The following is a 22,925-nucleotide window of genomic DNA, read 5'->3' as shown; positions in this document are numbered from 1 at the left end:
TGTCTGACATTATGAGGATATGGTGACCTTGAATGAATAGTAGAAAGGCTTTGCAAGCCTCTTGGACAGCCCATAATTCCAAAATGTTGATGTGCATTCTGGCTTCTCGGGCTGTCCAAGCACCCTACAACATGCAGCTGTCCATGTGAGCTCCCCAGTCTAAAAAGGAGGCATTTAATGATCATCCTATCTGGTGAGGAGGAAAGGAAGGGAATGCCCATGCACACCTGCTGGGGATTCTTCCACTACAATAGAGATGATTTTATTTTGGTGGAAAGAAGTTACTATGCTGCTCATGGACTGTTTGGTGGGTACATGGTTTGAAGCCACGCTTGCAGGCAATGAAGATATGCTATGCCATTCGCCAGATTCTAAGTACATGAAGCCATACAGCCCAGTAGAGAAATTCTGACTGGTGTTCAAGAGTTGCTCATGATCTCATCTATGAAGTCATTCTTCACTTGGAACAAATCCATTGGCACATAAGCCTTTGCCATGACTGAATTGAGGGACCCTCTGAATAAGTCGGAAGTCTGTTGGAGTGAGGACAGACTTTTCTGAATTTACAATGACCCCTAGGGGAGACAAGAATTGACGCATTGGCTAAGTCAACTCATAGACACCTTGGGAATGAGAAGCCAGTCGTCAAGGTAGGGGAAGCCACAATGCCTGATATGGGCTGCTGCTACTACTAAGACAACCTTGGTAAAGACCCTGAGGATGGTTGTGAGGCCAAAGAGGCGCACTCTATCGAAAATGGTTGGGACCCACCATGAATCTGAGAAAACATCTGAGTGTGGGGTCAATGTCCATGTGAAAGTACCAGTCCTTCATATCGAGAGCTGTAAATAACATATCTTTTTCCAGGGATGGGATTATAAATGCCAGTGTGACTGTAAAATTTCAGTTTGCAAATAAAGAAGTTAAGAACACAGATTGAGGATGGGTCTCCAGCTGCCCTTCTTTTTGGGTACTAGGAAGTATGTTGAGTAAAAACCCTTTCCTTGGTACGAAGTACCCGCTTTATTGCTCCTCGCAGTAAGAGGGCTTCTGCCTCTTGTTTGTGAATCTCCTCGTGAGATCAGCCCCTGAAAAGGTGTGAGGATAGGGACTTTGGAGGGGTCAGGGATGCAAATTTGATTGCATAGCCAGAATGGATGACGATTAGTTCCTGTACTTGCCCACTGTTACTGTACTCCAGTTGTGGGAAAAGTGCTAGATAAGCTCCAAAGGGTGTGCGGGAATCAGCAGTTGGTGGCATCACTGGGTTTGCAGCACTCCAACTACCATCAAAAATATTATTTAGATGGGGGCTGGGTTAGTGATATTGCCACAGAAAGTGTGGGAACATGCAACTTCTGAACCCTTTTGCTTCTTATGGGGTGGCTCATAAGGCCACTGGAGGTAAAATTATTGATCCATCAGTCTAGGCTTGTATGACTGCCTGTGGAATTTTCTCTTTGGGGCAGGTTTATATATTCCCAGAGAGCAGAAGGCAGCCTTGTAGTCCTTTGTAATGTGCAAGGACTCATCTGTCTAAAAGATGAGTTTCATCAAAGGGCAGGTCCCTCCATGGTGTTCTGGACTTCTCTGGGCTACTCTGAAGCATGAAACCACAATTCATGTCACATCACAATGGCAGTAGCCATTGCTCTTGAAGTTGTATCTGCTGCATCTACTGCTGATTGAAGACAACCAACTTGCGTTCCTCAATGAGAGCCTGGAATTGAGCTCTAAACTGTTGCAGAAGTTAGACAATAAGTGCCATGAATTAGGAATAGTTCAGGTGATCATAACTGGCCATCAATGCTTGGTGACTGGGTATTCTGAATTGAAGGCTAGTAGAAGTGAAGACTTTCCTTCCCAATAAATCAATCATTTACCATCTCTCTCAAATGAAGCAGATTTACGGTGATCCTGTCCATGGCAGCCTTGACAACAGAAGAGTTAGGAATACGATTAGAAAGAAAAATTCCACCCCTCTGGCTAGGACAAATTAACGTTTTGCTGCCCTTTAGGGGTAAGGGCACAAGTGGCTGGGGAATGCCAGATTGTTCTATCTGGTTCCAAAAATATCTTAATTAACAGGAAGTGCTATTTGGCTGGATCTGGAGGATTGGAGGATGTCTAGGAGTTTATGTTGAGGATCCTGAGCTTCCTCAAGGGATATCTGTAGCTCCTCTGAAACCCTACGTAATAATCCCTGGAACTGCTTATGGTCATCGACGGGTATGGAGACATTGGAGTGACTGCTTCACCAGAGATGAGAATGGTCTCGTCGGTACCATCAGCACCACTGGATCTGGCTCATAATCTTCCTTGGGGTCAGGAGGAAGCTCTGACTGTCCTTTTCGAGGGGAGGTGTGGACAAACTCTAGAGCACTATGTCGACTCTGCGGGATAGTACAGGTGCCATGGTCCCCAGTATGGCCAGTTAAGTCAGGTCAAAGGGTGGTTGTAGAGGTCCCCATGGCATTCTGAGGCAGTTGTTGAGGTGGAGGTTGGTTCCAGAGTGCTCCAGGTCTCTGATGGGGTGGACTCCCCACACTAGCCCTGAAAGAGCTGAATTAGGCCAGGTGGGCCAAACCTGCTAATTAGGCCTCAAGCAGGGGAGCCTTAAGCTATAAGGACGCCACTGATTGGGAACAAGCTCACCTGTGCAGGAAGAGGCAGGGCCTGTATAAAGCCAGGTTGCTGTCTGCAGACAGGGGGCTGCTGGGAAAAGCTGTAGTCACGCCTTGAGTGGAGCAAGTTGGAGGCTGTCACACCCAGAGAAGGAAGAAGCCCAGGGAAACAGCAGCAAGATGTGGAACTGTACAAACTGTGGCTGCTTGTTTAGGTCCCTGGGCTGGAACCCAGTGTAGAGGGTGGGCCTGGGTTCCCTTATCAGCCACTGTGGAGTAGCAAGGGCATTGGAGGCACCAACCAGACAGCAGGTCTGGAAAAACTGAATTCCCTGGAAGGGGAGGACTTTACTGAACTGGCCAGAGGGCCAAGCCACAGAGAGGAAGCTGCAGACCCGGGAGTGAGCGGGGCAGCAGAGCAAGACAAGACGGGAGAAGAGAACACCACAAGGAGAGTGCAAGTAGGCAGAGCTAATCCCCAGGACAGCCAGCAGGGGGTGCTGTGCTTAGTGAGTGGACCCCATGACAGGGTCCCTTTTCTGGGAAGGCATGCCTTAGAGGAGGAGACTGTTCATCGGGCGGTTCAGAGTCTCCCAAGAAAGGGCCGATTCTGTATCTATCAGCGGTACAGACAGTTCCGCTGGAGGGAAACCATGACTGGATGATGGAATGGGAGACAGACTCCTCCCACAAGATGCATCTCCCAGTGGAGTCAGGTCCTCCCTCGTGAGGGAAGGACCTGTTGGCAATGGAGACTGGGGATCCAGGAGAGCAAAGATGTCATCAAGTGAAGCATAATCCTTTGCTCTCTCTGGAGCATGAGGGGTCTTGCCTGCCTGAACCAACTGAGCCGGAGCAGTTACAATTTGCTCCAGTCAGGCAAGGCAGAGCTATTACCGTCAGTGGCTGAGGCGCCTGATGGTGCCTTTTTGTCTGTGCTGTCAGTTCCCAGTGTTTAGGTTTAGTTGGTACAAGAGGCACCATTGCTCCCAGCACGCGGTCTGGTACCAGAGCCCTGGATTTGTGGGTTTTCTTGTCATGACCCCGAGACTTCGGACATGCTAAGTCCCCTCATGGGCTGAGCAGAAAGACTTGCTCAACTTAGGCAGGGTTGTATCTGACTTCTTTGGAGTAGACTTGGAGGATTTGCTTTCATGGTTATGAGAATGCTCCTTGCCTTCTTGACAAATCCCTCAACAGAGGATCTGTTGGAGTAGATTCCCTCACTCCCAAGTCAACCTCGTGGCAGGAAGTACACTCCTTGCTGAGTCAGGCAGATATATGGGGGAAGAAGAGAGAGGTATTTTGAAGCCTGGAAGCTCAACAGAATATGGGGGAGCAGAGTGGAGAGTTCCCCAGGACAGTGGTTCTATCTAATTATAAAACTTAACTAAAATGATAGAGTAAACATCTAAACTATTTACAGACTGAAGAATGAAGGAAGACAAAGCTCTTGACACACTGGAGGATCCAATCCAGGCCACATGGAGTTAAGACAGAACTGGAGAGGAGGTCAGTCCACTCTGCCCTCTATCTCCTCGATTGGAGGTATGAGGAGAGTGAGGGTGCATGAGCAGAACAACGGACGCTGTTTTCAAGAATTCACCGATTCCCCACAGTGGAATACACATCAGGACCATCACTCAAAGAAGGTGGTATGCGCTCCTTTGATCTTATAAGCCTTAGCCAAGAGAGTCTGTCAGACATTTCCCTTTCCCTTTTGCTGTGCTTTCACATTTGTACCGTGCTGCAGTAGTTTCTAGAAATGGAGAGGGGTTACAATTTTATATTGCCTGCCCTCCCAGAGATATAGGGGCTCCTTGTACTATTAGGGCAGCTACTACTGCTGATTTTAAACACAAGTACCTTCTATGGGTTGCTACCAGTCAGACTAGCTAACCCCACATCTATGAGTCACCAACACAATTGTTCCCCAGCTGCTAAGCTGCCACAATTCTATAACTGCTTCTGCTTGCTTGTGCTATCAATCAACTCATCAGGAAGGTCCTAATATATAGGCACTTAACCTCTGTGTTTTAGTGTCATACAGTCTAAATCTTTGTTCATTAAAATAAAAATACTTAAAATCTATTGTTGATGGAATGCATTTAATACTAACAAATTCATCTCAACCTCTAATTATGTTTTCATTGCTCGAGATATGAGCACCATAATGCAAGAACAATCTACCTACCACTATACAGCAGGGAGAGGAAGAAAACACTGATCCTCTCTCTCTGTTACCTTACACTTCTCCACTTCACATCCTCTCCAAAAAATTATCCTGAATACACTGCTCTGTCAAAATCAGACTCTCTGTAAAGCAGCACCATGATCAATGGACCCTGCTACACATTGGGCAGTTCTGAGCACTGCCGGAGGTCAAAGCCTAACTTAACAAGGCTGAACAAATCAATACAATCTATGAAATGACTTTAGTTGGAAATAAAGAAAATTTTATTTGTATGTATATTTTGATTGAAGCGGTTAATCTTTGGTACTCAGAAACCTTACTACCATCTTGTCTCCCAAATTTTGAGAAGCTAAAAATGAAAGCAATCTACTTTTTATAAATTAATTTCAGCATGCAGTGGAAAAAGAAGTCCCAGCTCTGCACGCACAATCCCCGTAACCCTGCTGTTGCCTTATCAGAGGCTGACAGCTCTATCAATATCCCTCCTGGGGGGTTGTGGAATAAGCATTCTCAGATGGCCAGCTGTCAAGCAGGACAGTGCCATTTCGTCCTTATATGTCCCATGTGTGATGTGCCATCTCATCATGCATCTACAACATTTCCTGCCTTCCACTTTTCCAAAATACTTCATTTCTACACAGCATTCAGTTCAACAAAAGCATGGGATTAATTTGCTTTAAATTCTAAAAACAAATGTGCACCTTTTAGAGAGTAGTAATGCTAATGAAAATGAGATGAAAATGGAATGATTTATCAGACATCACTGGAAAGCACTGTGGAAGTTTCCATCACACAGCTCTGCCTATAAGCTACTTTGACCTGCAGTATCCTTCATGTTGTAGTACTGAACCAGTATTCATATACCTCAGTACTGACTTAAAACATCCCATTCTGTTCTGGCCCTAGGCCTCTAGAGCAGAAAATGCTGGTTTAATCAAGATGTGTGAAACTGTGGTATGGTTTCGGATAATTACGGAACAATACGGATAATTGTTCATTAGACCACTAAACTTAACCCCTCGTCTCCTTTATTTCTGACCCAAGTTAAATTTGCACTCAGGGCTTTGGAGGAGACTAGTATATCGCTGCACTGTGGCACCCAGCTACTCCTTCCAGAACAGCTGTTTTACAGAATGGGGGGGGGGGGGGGGGGAAATCATGATCATAAGCCATAATCTAGCTGTATTCGTATTTTTCTTAAATTCCTTGCTATATGAGACACCAGAGCTTAAGACCGGAAATTGTTTTCTATTTTTGTTCTACAAAGCACAGCAATCTGCTATTTAACAGAATGACAATTTGCAAGTATGTGGTATACACCCACCCACGCAGGCTTGTATGTACAACAGTCAAGAATGATTCTTAACAGCTTTCTGAGCCTATGACTGTAATGCGTTTAGCCCACATGAAAGGAAATACTTACGCAGAGACAATTTCTTCTCCACTCACAAACTTTGCATAGGAGACTGCCTTGCGATGCCCTTTGAACACCATGATTGGCTGCTTAGTGTTGCGAAGATCATAGTAGTGAACACAGTGATCTAGAGACAAGCAGGGAAGAGAGAGTACAGAGGCAAAACTTGTTAGGAGGTAATGATATTTGTGATATCGATCTCATGTCTAATCAATCAGTTCAAAAAAACAAACGAAAAAACCCCGACATGAGACAATGCCACAAGGTACTAAAGTAGAGGAAGAAGCAGAGAAATCCACTCTAAGGTTTTCCTGACTCTGACCTAGGTGAAGCTTGTTAGCGAACAGTCTGCACTGGATTTAGATAGGCTGAAGACTCAGTCTGCTGCTGAACTTGGAAGGTGGAAAATATGGGCTAGATTTTTCATGTTTATCCAAAATGGACTCTAGCATATTACACTTTTGCTTCCTTTCTTTCCCAGCTTCCCTCCAACTTCATTTCAAATCAAGAGAGAATTGGCATTTTGGCTAATGAGGGAAAGCAGACTAGATTTTAGCTTCGTTTAAGAACTATTTCAGATGTATTGCACGGCCATAACCACATAAAAGGAATCACTACACAAGTAACACTGCATTTTAAATGTCTGTGCAGCTAAATCTCAATTCCCAGAAAAGAGTAGGGAAAAACCCAACTGACCCGAACCCAAGAACACACCAAACATTCTCTTCAGTCCAACAAGATCAATCAACTCCTTCCTTCCCCACTTTTCAATTATTTATGCTGATCTTTATTTAACCAACAACTGGTATTATTAAAAACGGAGGGAATGAAAGGGGTGGTGGTGGTTAGATGTAGGTTGAAACTGAATCAAAAATCCGATTCCCACATAGATATGTGATAGATCTAGGGCTCAACTGAAAACTAAGGTTGATCCTCCTCATTATCCTCCTAACAAACCACGCGCCCCCCCCCAAACCACCCCCAAACTGGGGTTTATTACAAAGAGTAAATTTAAATGGGTTTTAATGCCAATAGCTACAGACATTCAGTAAGTTGTGTGTTCACTTGGAATTTCAAAGCAATATTCAGAATCTTAAAAATGATACCCAGTTTGTCTGGAAATCCAAGTGGTTAGAGAGAGAACTGGATTTAAACCTATTAGGTTACGGTTACAAAAACTGCCACTGAACAAGCAAAGGCAGCTTTTTACCTGGCTAAGCACATAAATCATTTGTCTGGGACTAGAGAGGTGGTTCTGTCAAGCACAGCTTCAGTAAAATGAGAAACGCGTCATTTTATACCCAACATCCTTTATGATTCGTTTTCTCTTTGTATGTCAACATGGAAAGAGTATTTTGGTAAAGAGAGAGGTTTCCCTATCTCTTTTTCAAATCATGTCCTCTTGTCCATGTATATCGCAAATGCTCAAAAGCAGTCACTTCGTGTTATTTCCACCAAATAGCTGCTTGACAAGATTCCAGAGTAATTTCTGCTGTACTGAAATTCAATTGTTGCACCCACCACCACTGGCACTCAAAACCATTTGAAAGACTGCCTTCGGCTTTTGGCAGTTCTCTCTCAAGAACTATTGTTTCTACTACAACCAAATATTAGCCCACTATCCATCAAAACCCCAGGTAATTTCTTTAGTTTTAATACTGTAATCTGCTTCAGAATGAAATGATGCACCAAGCTCCCACAGTAATGGAGACTTGCAAAGGTGCCTAGGAGAATTAAGTGCTCAAGTCCCATTAATGGGATTTGGGGCCTAACTCCCTTTGGCTCCTTTGAAAATCCCAGCCTAAATATGGTAAGCATTCTGGCAAACATGCATGATTTGGCAACCCTGAAACACTGAATTGGCTGCAGTTATTTTAACAAGCTGGATGGTTCCAACAAGTCTTTCATTAGGAACTTGTTACTGTATAAGCCATTTAAAAGCTATTTTTATTTGGAATCAACCTCCTCTCCAGCTGGACAGTCATTATCTAAACAGAAGATACCTTCTGAGTGCTCCAGATTTCATACTTCAGGTGGTGATAGGGAGAGGTGTGGGTGGCGAGGGAAATGGAATAAGCAGCTGGATTAATGTAGATGGGAGGTTGCGTCCATTTTCACAGATAAGTTGTGAAGTTGCACTTATCTTCTAAACACAGCAATAAACAACCCCAAGCGTGCTAGCATCTGGCCCCAGCACAATGCGCCTATCTGTGCTGGCAGGACAATCAATCACTGTCTGCTCGGATCAGTGAAAGTCCAAGGGAACAGGAAGGCCACAGGGTTTCTAAAATTAGCCACTTAATTATTAATTGCTTATTTCGGCAGTGAAAGTATTTGTGCCCAACCAAGGTTGTTGCTTTTTGTGTGTGTGAGAAACTGAAGTAGCTATTTTTAAGTAGATATATAAAGACTAAAGCTCATTGCATTCATTAAAATCAGAACAGGTGGTCACATTTTACAATTAAAGAGACTCTCTTTTAGGCCATATGGACCTTCACAAAACAAGAAAAAATGCCATCTGCTAAGAAAGCAGAGATCTTTAAAACCAAGCGAAATGAGAAAAATAAAAATTTCAGATATCCCAGCAGAAGCCTCTCCCTTGCCCTATTCTGAGATTGTCCACAACTGGCAAAATTTCTGGCATTCCCCTCTATCTTGGGTTAGACATTACTGAACTTTCTAGAACACTTCTAATCATGAAAGCCAAGTACAGCGCCAAAAAACACTCAATGTTCCCTCTCCATGCACACATCCCTTCCAAAACTCTGCCTGTGTCCCTTAATACCCCACCTATAATACCTCAGCTTTCCATACAGCTCTATAAAACACACTTCAATTCTGACCTGCAGCACCAGCTGCTATTTGCCTTTAGTTTTTTCCTTAGCCACAAACATTAGAATTGCACAGATTCTCTGTGGAATTTTGCCACAATACTGCGATGTGCATAAACACAAAGGTTGTGCCCCAGACCAGCAGACTGATTTACTTACTTACATCAGTTTCAACTTTGAATCCACTTTTCTACAGTCAAAAGGCTTATGCTGAATGCCACTCAAATGCCAACCTCCTTATCATCTTGCTTATTTCTTACGCAGTCTGATTTGCCTGATATATACAAATGCTTTATCCTATTCTGGGTTTCTATATCAACCATATAATTTTAAGACACTGTAATAATTCCTATTGACTTGAATGTTACTGGACTGGAAGCAGCTCCCATGCTGTTCATTTCTAAAAATGCTTCAGGTTTTTTGAGCCAGGTCACACTACACACAACAGTTTTCCTTTAATTGCCTCAGAAGGCAAAAAGAGCAGCCAAGATCAACTATGGTTATTGGAAAAGTCCCAGACTCCAGATCGTTGTATTAAATAATGTTTCTTCAAAGTGCTCAAAGATAGTCTACTCCCTTTTGAGTTAGACTATGTTTTGGGCTTTGAGGTATAAGTGACACCTGACAAGAAGTGTGTCTCTCCACCACAAAGCTTCTCACCACAAAGTGCATGATATTTATCAATCAGTGGTGACCTTAGAAGCCGTTTCTTTTATAATATGGGTTAGAGAAGAATGGGTAATGTATGAGCAGTTTTGTACATTTCCCTGGATTCTGGAACATCTAGAGTAGTGATACACACGAACGGAAGGCTAGAACAATTGATCTATCCAGCCATCCAGAAACTCTAGGTAATGCTCACTTTCCACATCAACTACTTTATCACTTCCACCATTAGCACTTCTAATACAGCATTAACTAAACATTGGACAATTGCAAGCCTTTCCTCTCAGTCTGCCATTTTTGGAAACATAGGAAGAATTCAAATTACATTCTTTTCAAATTTTTATGCACGTTATAAATCCACTTCAAGAAGCAATAAGCAATTGTTTATTTAAATTCTTTACAGTTAAGTATACATTAAGTCGGCAGTTAGAAACAGAGGTTGTGCGCTGCTTGGCATACGTGAAGTCAGACAGGTGAATTGTCAAATTCAAGAAAATCGATAGGTTTGTGGAGAGAGCCGTAGGATAGGATATCAGTTAGTATGCAAGTAGCAGAAGTTTGGAGTGGAGCAAAGTTAGCTGCAATTTTCATGTATGGTGGGTCAACAGTATAGTGTTTTAGTTCATGCTCTAGGCAACCGCCTTAATGTGCTTGAAGTATGAAGTAATTGGTCTGTTAGCACCTCTCTATTCTCAAAGCACTCTTTGGACTGTGATTTGCTCCACTCTTGCATCTGGTTGCCAATTTCATTCTATGCAAGAACCACATTACATTTTTAACTACGGTCTGGATCTACAAAGGTAGGGCCATACATGGCTCTGGATTCACAGCACTGAAACAACTGAAGTTTGGTCAGAGACAGAATATAGCTCTTCTGTGGTAACTTTTAGTTAGAGAAAGTATTGCTGCATTCTGCTTCAATCAGTGGAGTACTACCTATCTGCTCTTTATTTGCTCACTTGCACATTACTCAATTTACACACGATAGCAATTGGGCACCTAAAGATAGATTTAAATTTGACACTCATTATTTGGAATTAAGGATTAGCATCCTTTAAGATTAAGGTCATAATTAGGTCGGGGCCTTGATAATTACCCCAAGTGGGGAAGAACCAGCCCATGGGCTGGTTGACCCCTCTGGTATAAGTTTCATTTGCAACCCACAGTATAGCATCACAATGCCTTTCCTAGCAGATAATATTTTGAATCTCTGCTTTTCTGATTATACATAAGTGGGGCTTTTATTATACCATATGCTCCCACACCCCACCCCACCTTCCCAGTTTGTTGTGTACAGGTAATTAGAATATGTGGATTGGAGGAAAGTGCCCAAAACGCATATATGGCAATCCATCAGCTCAGAGTCCCTTCAGAGGTGACTGGAGATGGTAGGCTGCATTTTGTTTACAGTAACTGGTGTGCAGGAAAAAAAAGTGGTCACTGCACCGGAATTCTTTTCATGATAAGAGGTGGAGGTAGTATGGAGTGTCTGGAAAACATTAATCTAGGAGTATTCTATGGTACTAAAACTCAGCTTTATTTATTTGGTACCCAGGCAGGGCAGTCTGATTATTGTCCCTTTAAATCTGTCTATTTGTATAAGTCTCCTCCACTGAATTTCAAGTTTGGACACTGGTTGTCTGGTTTCATTCCAGTGAGAGATAGTATGAAAGTAGCAACCATTAGAGATATTTGGGGAAGCCTGACCTTTTTTGTCTATTGTTGGGTCAGCTGTTTTAAATTATTTCAAATCAGAGGCAAGGGAGACCTAGTCTAAGTGAGTCAGTTCTGCTCCCCCCAGGTCATATCATGGGAGAGAGCAACAATAAAGTCACAAATGTCAGATGTGTAGAAGGCAGGATAGGGGAGTTAACATTGCTTGCATTTTCACTCTGTTCTTTTAAGAGGTATTGATTTCAGAGGTACCAAGAGAAGTGCTCACTGTTCCAGAGAGGCTGTATGTGTTGAAATCCAATCAAGTATATTTAGACATTTATCTGCAGACGCTTATGTAATTAATGCTACCTTTTTGCTGCCCCAGAATAAATCTGGACATGAGTGCCCAGCACACACACAACTGAGAAGCAGAAACTTGAAGTGATACACCGCATGTCTGAACAAATTTTACTTGGTGATAAAACCAGTGGGTACGCAGTCATGCCACTGTCAAATCTGAAGAGTTGAGAAAGCCAAGGTTCTGACTAAACACCGCACCGCAGATGCTTCTAGACGGAAAATGGTGGTAATCCCCCCATGGGAAAGCTTGGTCAAATTTAATGGATTTTTGCTGAACAGGCACAAAATGATGGACTAGCAGAATTTGAACATCAACACAAGTTGGCCAAAGGCTCATGTTAGCAAGCAGGCCTAGCATGAACGCCATATTGCTTGATAAAAAAAAGGAAACTTAAATGCTTAGAGGTAACATCCCTGGCTGGAATAAAAATAGCAACAAAAATGAGGGGACATATAATTTCATGGCCCTCCGATAGCTTTTTGTAAGCTTCCTCCCTAATGTTACTGACAAGAAAAAGGAATAAGAGAAGAGCCATCTCCTGATTCTGATAAAAAAAATCAACAATACATTGAAGATGACATAGTACGCAAGACACCTTTGTCTTGATGGAAACCTAAATAGGGGACATGTAAGCAAGGGCTGCTATCTCAGAAACCTGACAAGCAAAGGCAGTTGCTACTAAAAACAGAACCTTAAAAGAAGAGAGATACCAACACTACTCTGAGACTTGTAGGGATATTTATGAAAAAAATTAGGGAGCAATTAGGGAAGCTGCTTGGACCTCTTCTTTCCCCGGCAGAAACCAGGACCCTGACCTCCGATGCCCATTCAGAGAGAAGGGGAGGACTGGTCCTAGAAAAGATGCCTTCTTAGGTCACCTAGGACCCTTAATTAACTTGGTGAGTCCTAGGACCTGGACCTCATTACTGGGATGATCCTTCTCCTTACTTTGTCGCATTCCCTCTCTCCCCTGCTGCTACCACCTCCTCCTGCCCCTTTGGCTTCTTCTCACCAGCAGACTGCACAGCAAGGGTCTAATAGGAGGCAAGTCTCAGTGACTGTCAGTGGGTTTGGGACATTGGATTCATTGCTCAAACCACAAGCTTCCTGTTGCGCTCTAACTGCACCTTGTGAACCCCGCTGGCGCACTCCAGGTACCTACAACATTGGTACATACTTAATACCTTCCATTTTAAGGAGATGATCTGAATTGGTATGAGGTTGCTGTTCAGGAGACTGAAGAACTGCAAAGAAAAGTAATGTGAGAATCCGATGAGAAAGAGGACATAGTTAAGCCAATTTACCATCACCAATATCGACACGTTCCTTGAGAGCCAGGAGTTTCGAGCATTGTGGCAAAGGTAATTAAAGCGGAGTTCAATGTAGTTGGGAAGCAAAGGGCTTTTTAACAGGGACCGTATTAAACAGAACACTTATACTGAGGAGGAGGAGGAGGAGGAACAGATTCAACTTCTTAAACACACCATGCTATTTTCCCCTTGCAACATGACAATAGAGAGAACAGAGATAAAACTACATCACACCAATGTCTGCCTGTACATATATAATTACTAGGAGCCACCAATGGCATTGGGAGAGCTCAGATATGCACCTTTCATTTCTCCAAGCCCTGCCTTCTCAGGACAACAGTAAAAGAAATTTTACTCTAGCATAGCCATCTTCATTACATGCATCACTTAATGTTTATGAAAGCACATTAATATCCAAGCTGCCTTCTCCTGTACTAGCAGAAACTGTCAGAAATACAAGAACTTATTTTCTACAACTAAAAACAGAAAACTTATTTATCTGCTGTATTTCACTTCTATTTTTACACTGAGTTTCCTCACTTTGTATTAAGACGACAGTGTCCCTGTGAATAATCATTTTCTTTCACCTTATGGGACTCCAAGCAATCTTTTCTTGAAGTAAAACCCTAGTGATACAGCAGTGAACTGGAACAACGTTCTTGTTCTTTATTTCACGAGTGCGCCTGAAATGACTTGGTATATTGGGCTCACTGTGCATTTCTTATGTCCCTTGTCTATATATTGACCAGTTTCACAAACATCAAACCCATAGTCCAATGAGCTCTTAAGTATTGTTTCAGAGCGGTTGCCCCACCTGCTTAACAATGGTTACACAATAAGGGGCATTAAAGTGAGATAATGCAACCAATGCAAGTTTTCCCTGCAGGCTGACTCTCCCAGGTGCTGTGCTGGTATCTGACAGCCCAAAGTCCATATAAGAGCTGCGTAACTCAAGGTTTCTTTGGATTTATTTTCCCTGTTGCCTAGGTCTGGAAATGTAACAACTGAGGAAACCATAGAATTGCCAGAGTTTTCAATATGGTTGAGTTACATTAAATAAGACTGGCCACTGAATCCTTGGCAGCGCCATCAGAGCGAACAACTGGCACACTGCTCCTGAGAAGCTCATGGCCAGGACAGCAGGGTGTTACAGCCTAGCAGTTTTGTTCTTTGACAGAACTCTGTGGGGATAACTGCACAGCACTTGCCTGTACCACATGCCTTGCTTCATTCAGTGGTTTTTGTTTCTTTCACTAGCACCAAATTCACTGCATTTTTTAAAGTGTGCCTCAACATTAGCATTTCATTAGATAGCCGTATCTCCCTTTGCTGAGTAGATAAAGGGAACAGCAGCCTTGATGGGAACTGCCAGACTGGTTTTTAACCTTCACATTCAATAGGCTCCCTATGGCTTGAGGTTACAGATGACATTCATCAGGCTATGGATAATGGTCTTTGCCCACTGGGGACATTTTTTATTGACTTTGTCTAAAGCTTTTGACACAGCAGCCCATAAAATCTCCACTAAATAACTTATCTCAAATTAAGAGGGAAAAGAGACATACAGTATTAGAGATCTTAATCTGGTGGGGCAAAGGCTCAGATGGGGAGGGGAAAGAAATGTAGGGTTTTTTTGTGGAATTCTTGTGAATCTTTGACCTTTGTAACTCTAAAGAGCTGGATCTGCTTCTTGTCAGACAGAGAATCAGGCTGTCTGGAGTGGCTCACAAACGTGGGTGCAAACCCAAGGGCAGATTGTTACAAACTAGGGCACAAACCCCAAACTGTTTTCATGTTCTATAATTAGATTTCACCAACCAAGTATCAAGTGTGAACTCTTCAAGAACTGCAACGTGGAGTCTTAGACAGTCCCCTTTAGACACTCCGGTCTATCTTGCCACCCACGCAAGCCTGCCTTTGTGACAGACGGTCCCTTATACCAAAAAAATCACAATATTCAGATTACTACCAGTCCCAGAAGGACCAATCACTTACCCCAGGTTAATTGTAGGTTAGATATCTTGCCAAAGACAATGCTTGTAGCCAATTCTGTAATAAACTAACTAAAGATTAACTACAAAAAAGAAAGGAGTTATTTACAAGGTTAAAGCAGATAAATATACGCACACAAATGAGTTACTGATTTAGGTTCCAAAAGTAGTAGCTGCTACATATGCACACTTTGTATGTTCTTTAGGGCTAACCAAAACTCAGCAGCTTTGGGATCCCTTGCTTACGCTTAGATATATTGCCCTCTCTGAATTTTAAGCAGCATAGTGATAATTTTTCTTGACAGGGTGGTTGAGCCTGTAGTTGGTTGATAAGGTCTACCACAGTCTTGAATATCTCCTGTGGTAGATATACTCTGGCTGATGTGGAATCTATACAGCCCCCCATGAACTCTATTCTCTGGTCTGGGTAAACTGATGACTTTTCTTTGTTGATCCTGAGACTTAGCATGGTGAAGAGACATAGGATTAGGTGAATGGAATTGTTCACCTGCAGCATTGATCTTTTTCAAGATGTCAGTCATCACAGTTCGATTCTTGGATCCCTTGTCATCTTATACGAGCTGCTACATATCAATAACTCACGAGAGGGGTCCCTGAAGAAGGGAGGGGAAGGGAGCTTGTTCCACAGATAACAAGGAAGCTCTCATTGAGCTCTCCAGGAGAAAGAGTTTAAGACAAGCCTCGCTCTACCTGTATCCTCTTGAAGATGCAGCAACAGATTGAGTATCTAACAGAGATATGCCTCTCTCAAAGGCAAAAGAGGCACCGTCATTAAGTGGAACAGCTGCATAATAGAAGGGCCAACTTTTGAATCCCAGGGACTTGTTTCGGGGTAGCAGTAAATCCCAGTACCAGGGAAGTCACTAACAAATAAGAGGTTTTTTAATATCTAGCCAACTGGAGTGGAAAAAATGAGGGAGAAACGACAATTGCTTTACTACCTACACACAATGGTATCAAAACCGCACAGTGTACAAAGAGGAAACTGCAGGGGCTCCATTTCTCAGTCATGGAGGGTAAGAAGAAACCGAGGAATGGTTTTGCCCGCTCTACCTTTTATGTCCTTGGAGAGGGAGGCACAAGGGCATCCACTGTGCAGGCATGGCCCCAATGTACAAGCTCACGTACAAGAAAAAAACGTTACCAAGATAATACACATTTATGTAAGGTAAAACAATTGAAGACAGTCTGCAATGTACGGTAATTAGATTCTATCAAAGCATATACGAGGGGGCAGATTTACAGTTGCACATGTAACCTTAGTTTTGACATTTCCTGATATTTGGCTGCCTAACCATGTAACTGTCAGGAAATGTTCTCAATGCAGCTTTTAGTGTGGAATTCTAGTAGAATCATCTTCCCTTAGAATTCTTACTATGCTTAAGTGCTCAGATAATGATAAAAATCTCTATAAAATATAGATATAATCTGTAGTAAACTAACTCTAGCATCAGCATATTGCAAACTCAGGGGCCACAGGCTTTACTAGCTCTGCACTAAGCTTCAGTGAAATGCAGCAAATGGTACACATTAAAACGCCTAAATGGGTACTGCACCTGAATAAGGAACTGGAGGAGTAAATTTGGGTCTAAGCAGCAGCCTATACAGCATAGTATTATGATACTAAATATATGATGTGTTGAAGCATTACAGAAGGTGCCATTCCATCAAGCAATTCCTTTGAGTAAATTGCTGGAAGACTCCCAAATGAAACTGCTGCCTTGGGAACTCCTAAAGTGGGAAAGCATTCTTCTCTCTAAGGGATACAGCAATAGCTGGTTGTGACAGCAATTTGGAAAAGATTAATCTGAACTTGACTTTTCTATTCTTGAATTACAAGGTTCATTTCAATTTTAATTTGAATAATTTTGTGACAATGACTAAATGATTTCAACTAAGTTGTAAGAAAATGTTCAGGAAAAGAGCAAAACAATTAACACATCAATTTCTGCTAATGACAGATGTATCCTTTTCTCTGGATAATCAAATGAAACTTTTCAAACTGATTTTATCATTTCACCCACTACTGAAGAGCAGCCACTTCTGGGATGAAATCTAGCAACTGTTTAACATTTCTCCAAACGGTTACACAATAGTTGTGTGTGAACCCTTTCTGCTTCAGGATCTGTCCCATTGTGCATTTTAGTTTGGATAGTCTAATTACCTTCTCCAAACCTGATGAAGAACTCTGTGGAGCTCAAAAGCTTGTCACTTCCACCAACAGAAATTGGTCCAATAAAAGGTATTACCTCACCTACCTTGTCTTATATCCTGGGAACAACACAGATATAACACTGTAAACACAACAGTTACGAGAAATAAACACTTTATCCAGCTGAAATTAGTGTGTGTGTGGGGGGGGGGGGTTGTTTTTTGTTTAAACTAGGAGGAACATAATTACGCAAACTTTTAACTACTCTACTCTTCTGAAGAGTTCTTAAGGATCTAATGATCACAAGAGGTGACTACCTTCAACAATGTGGGAAACTGATTTGGTACTGACCATCGTAAGATTCATCTTCCGCATCATCAATGCTATTTCCTACACCATTTGGGCTTCTCCTTGGTGGTCTTCATTTGAAGTGCTGGCTACAAATGAACCAGCTTTGCTATAAGTACAAGATAGTACAGTTTGGCTGCAACTCATGGTTTATAATTTAGCACCATGGATTGTGACACTATTGGTGCCATAAAAAGATTTTCAGCAAGTGCGTGTCAAGGCAGCAGTAGGTGCAAAATGGCAGTTAAAAGTAAGTAGAAACTTAATAATAAAGTACATTCTACAATTTATATGAGGGGAAGACTACTAAATATTGAAACTTTCAGAACACTGTGCTAAGAAAAATGGACCCAGTTTACTTTTAAGAGTAAGCAATATGTTAAAATATTCAAGGCAGATTTAGGTGAAACCACACACTTTCAGAAAAACACAGATTTCCCTCAAACCAACAAAATCTGGACTCTCAGTATCCTTCAAGGAAAGGGTGAGGAAACAATGAGGATTCCTTCAACGAAAATAAGAACAAATGGGGTACTAGGGTTTCATCTGTTGGCTGTTTGATCACCTCAGTGGAATGAGTTAGTTTCGGTTTCCAAGAGGACAAGAGTCCACTTACCTAACCCACCACCAAAACTGGTATGCTTGTTGGTGGTTTCAGAGACTAAAGACTGGGTGCAGAAACTGAACACCCCAAAAGAACAACCCCTGCAGGTCAAGGCTGATGTACAGTGATGGGAAAACTCTGTACATCCCCATCCATATCTATTCTGCAGATGAAGAGTTCAGTCTACAATGTCACCAGTTTGGGACTTTCCAAGTGAGCTCAGTGCTTTACTGTCCTTTGTGCCTTTGAGAAATCTCTCCATAAATTCACAGAAAAAGGTGACTTGCACCTTAACTCCAATCTATCAACCTACTCCCACCCCAAACATACCATATGTCTGCTCACAATAGATGCTTTGGGAATCAATTTAGGTTTTCAATATAGCTAAGTACTTACCAGTGAGAGCCTATTAAGGTAAGAACTTTCTTTAACTGAAAAGCCTTCACATTCTCTTAGAAAAATCCCAATCTATCTTCTGGGTCATTAATATCACATTGCTCCTCCATTAATAGCTGGAAGTAACACAACGCAGTCGAAGCACACAAATCTAAAGCAGCCTGAAAGACTGGTTTTACAACATGACATTGGAGAAAGTCAGTGCTCCACTTATTGTGGTAATCAATATTCCACTGGATATGGATGGTCCAAGAAGTGGTCTGTCCTGGACATACAGTGCATTATCAGCTTCATTCAAGGCTGCTGAAGCAGTCAGATGTGGTCCTGAACTAGAAGTGCATCAGGACTTTTGGTTACAGGATGGAGGTCTTCAGGAAGAGATAGGAGAATACTTGTAAATGAAAACAAAGCTACTGGCATAGCAACGTGTGTCTTGCATGTTCTAACATGAGCCATTATCACTGGCCTGGCATCCTGCATCTTCAGTTATACATCAACACCACTGGATAAGCGTTCATTTGATTTATAAATTTAAGAATTTAAGGCTATATTATTCAAAGTCTGCAAGTATCCTGAATTTGTGAGATACTGAAGACTGTTGACTGCATTCCGTTCCCTGCAGAGGCCTTCCATACTGTGACAGGCCCTCCTATCCTGAACGTTAGTCACTAAAGTACTCTTCTAGTCCTAGCTCATCTATTCTGTTCAGCACAACAGCAACCTGACAAACATGAACAAGCAAATAAAAGCCTAATAAGGTGAAGTTGCTCAAGTTTAGAAAAATCAAGGTGTTCTGAAGGCATTTCAAGCATGTACGTTTTCAGAGTACCACACAGCTTACAACAATTTTACTGTATTTGGGAAAGCTCAATTTTAAAAGTGGCTCTCTCTAGGCATGAGGCAGATGCCACAATCCCTAATATGCAGTTACTAGAGAATCCCAGTGATTCGTTTCCTCCTACTTTTCAGTTCCCTAGGAAACTGGTCTCTGGATTATGGGGCCCTCTAAAGACCCTAAAAGAGAGGACTGGCTACCTGACACCCCTTAAAAACCTAAAGAAGGAGATAATGATCTTGTGGTTAATGCAAAGTGGGAGATCTGGGTTCAAATCTTAGCTCTGCTACAACCTAGGGAAAGTCACTTCATCTTTTTGTGCCTCAGTTTCCCATCTCTAAAATGGGATAATACTTTCCTACCTCACAGGGATGCTGCAAGTATGAACTCAATGTTCTGAGGTGCTCAGATACTATGGTGACCATAGAGTAGATATGTAGAGAATGGACAATAAACAGACAGCCCTCTTCCCCCAGAAAACATAGAAAGGGAGGGGAGCACCTTTGCATAAGCGGAAAAGGGGTTCTTCGTTTAAGCTCACGTATAACCCTATGAACGTGCAGGTGCTGGTATGCTACCAACTCTTTCATATGGACTCTGAAGAGTTATATTTGTGCCTCTTGCATTAAGAACATCCTGGATTTAAATAGCTCTACTATGGATTTAGACTCAATTTCCTCGGAAAGCAATCTTGCACATGATGCAGCGAGGGGAAAAAAACATGCATTTGATAAACACGGAGGATAACAAAATTCACTTTTAATATCATCCCATTTTGACTACTATAGCATAAACCAATTCTTCATGCCTGGTAATAGGAACAAAAATGCTGTGAAAATGTTGCTTTGGAAATTTTTGACTAGAGGCACTAAAAAGAGTTAAATACAAATATTCCTTCCCCTGTGCCATTTCACCATATAATTGAATGAGAGAAGGAGCAGAACACAGCCGTTTAAGATGCAAGGGTGGTAGTTTTTTTTGTTGTTGTTTGTTTTTTAAAAAGGCCATGCTGTGTATTCAGAATAAGTGAGAAGGGAGAGGGGGTGCAGAGAAAGGGGCTGAGAAAATGCAGGATGGTTTATCGATTTTTGTAGGAAAGGGAGTCCTCATTGGACCGCACTGCTAAGAAACCTGTTTTCTACATGTTGTGTAAAATCTTATCTGTTGGTATAGGGTAGAGGGGACTTTAAGGGAAAGGTTCTTCCTGGGAAGTGTTCAAGTCCAGTATCATTGTGAGGTGAGAGGAATGGAGGAGGAGGAGGAGAAAGGGCAAGAAACTACAAATGGATAGGACAAAAAGGTGAGAGACCTGCTGATGGCTACAGTCTGTGAGGCTTACTGCTAGGCTGTTGGTGGGCTGAGACCACTACCGATCATGCTGACCAAGAACTGTCTGATTGTTTCCTTGTAATCTCATTCACCTGTATCCATGTGTTACCTAATCTTAGATTGTAAACCTATTCCTCCAAAGAGCTGTCTTTGTTCTGTATTTGTAAAGCACCCAGCACAATGGGATTGTGGTTCATGGCTAAGACTCTTAGGCACAAGGGTAATACAAATACATAATAATGCCAACAGGAGACCATTCTAGTGTCAAGAGCTAGGAATCAAGTAATTTTGATGGCTTGATCTCTATACTACATATGGGAAATAGAGGGTCAATGGTAGCTGTTAACAGCAGTACAGTACTATTTTATTCTCACCACGCTATCCGCTATATTTAGCTCGCTGAAGTTAACAGACAGCCTAGCCGCACTGAAACTGGACAAGCTGAACAATAATCTAGTTGCAAATTGCATACATTTTCAGTTAACTTGTTTTTCTAAGATGTGCTTCTGGAAAATATATGGGCAGAAGGCATCAGTGTGCTACTGCTGGGGCAGAATAACAACTTTGGTCATGATTTAAATCACTAATTTCAGGATAAAAAATACTATCTTTTTTTAAAAAAGAGGAAGAGATGACAAAATTACCTGCATTTTGTATTCGGCAGTGGTTACAGTTTATACTGCAGAATGTTTCAACTCAGTAAGCATGCAAATAGAATATTTTATTAAAATCAGAGAGCTTGGATCTTTCCCACTTTAAATGCCCTTTCCCCTGTGGCAGATCCTGTCAGGTTGCAGTTAAACAGTTTCTTACCTCCTCTATCCGCCATGGTGAGGCTGTGCTTTTAAGAGATATATTTTATAAATCTGAAACCCAAGTCCTACATCAAGCAGATTTCCTCTCTCTGATATAGTTTGTTCTAGTTTATCTTGTCAAAATGAGCTTTAGGTGATGCTTTCAGAGAACCAACAATCCAACGAACACAACAACAACAAATCACATCAGCATTAGCCAGTTGTGAGCCACATGTACTTCTCCAGGGCACCTAATGTGAACTTCGTTCAATACTCGATATGGAAGCAGAAGTGCTTGTAAGTAAATATTCTATATTTATGGAATATAATTATATAACACCTTTCATCAAAGATATCTCAAAATTGGTACAGCCTGCTAGGTCCCACAACACCCCTTTCCTGTAGCTATTATTCCCACTAGATAAAACGAGGCACAGGGGCATCAGAGTCTAGTGCACAAGTGACAGAGCCACACTCTGTTCTGACTCTCAGTGCATAGTTCTGCCTACCAGACCACATGTCGTCCTTTTAGAAATGGCCATTAAGTCATCTGCTTCTATTTTCTTCTCTTGTCACCAATTAAGGGAGAGAGCCAGGACAAGAGCTCAATACAAAGGATTGTTCTGCATCAAAAGGAATTGTAGGATATGAACTACAATGGGCAGACTAGCAGAGTCAGCAGAGTTTTATCAGTAAGTAAACAGTAGCCAAAGCTATTAGAGCAGAGAGCCCTAATTCACAGTGACTGTGCCAAAAAGTTTGCTCTCTGGCCTCTGACCAGAATCAAATCACCTCAGTACTTCAGTACATTCCTTTTATTTGGTAATCGATACAGATTGCATAAACACAAAGCACATGGGTGCAAGTTTCCTTTATGCATGCCCCCACACCAGACTTCATTAAGGATACATTGGATTGCAAGTAATATGCACCTCAAGCAAGGACTAGGTAGCTTTCACAAAAATTGATGCTAAACACAAATTCCAAGAAATATAGTGAAGATTGTACTTCGCAAACAAGGGATCCAAACCACCTTAACGTTCCCCCCCATAGAGTCATCAGCCTATAATCTACTCAGCATACATGAAGAGAATTGAAAACGTGCTCCACACCACATTGGTTTTATAATTTGCTTCATCCATTTATGTCTCCAGTATCAAGCATGAAGCTCTGTCACCACACAAACCTTTGCTCTTCTCCTGAAAACGTTCTAATTCAGTTGTTCTCAAACTGTGGTATGCATATCGCTGATAACCGGTGGGTTAGAAAACCCCACTAGTATATCACCAGTAGAAGGATCCTTCATAACTACACTGATTAAAATCATAAAGGTGGTATTGCAAAGTACTCTGGAGTTTTAGATATGGGATGCGGACTCTTGAAGCTTGAGAACTGCTGC

The 22,925-nt window shown here is 42.0% G+C and overlaps 1 protein-coding gene across 2 annotated transcripts in view; it reads right to left on the bottom strand.

Moving 5' to 3' along the window:
- COP1 (COP1 E3 ubiquitin ligase) overlaps positions 1-22,925 on the bottom strand; it is a 196,561-nt gene that overhangs the window by 56,922 nt on the left and 116,714 nt on the right. For both annotated transcript variants that reach the window (XM_065409149.1, XM_065409150.1), the window contains exon 15: positions 6,242-6,359. In XM_065409149.1, the coding sequence (XP_065265221.1) occupies positions 6,242-6,359 (118 nt within the window). The remainder of the gene's footprint in view (positions 1-6,241; positions 6,360-22,925) is intronic.

This window comes from Emys orbicularis, chromosome 8 (genome assembly GCF_028017835.1).
Source record: "Emys orbicularis isolate rEmyOrb1 chromosome 8, rEmyOrb1.hap1, whole genome shotgun sequence".
NCBI lineage: Eukaryota > Metazoa > Chordata > Testudines > Emydidae > Emys > Emys orbicularis.
Note: the sequence above shows the minus strand (reverse complement) of the source record. Positions and strands in the feature narration are given on the sequence as shown.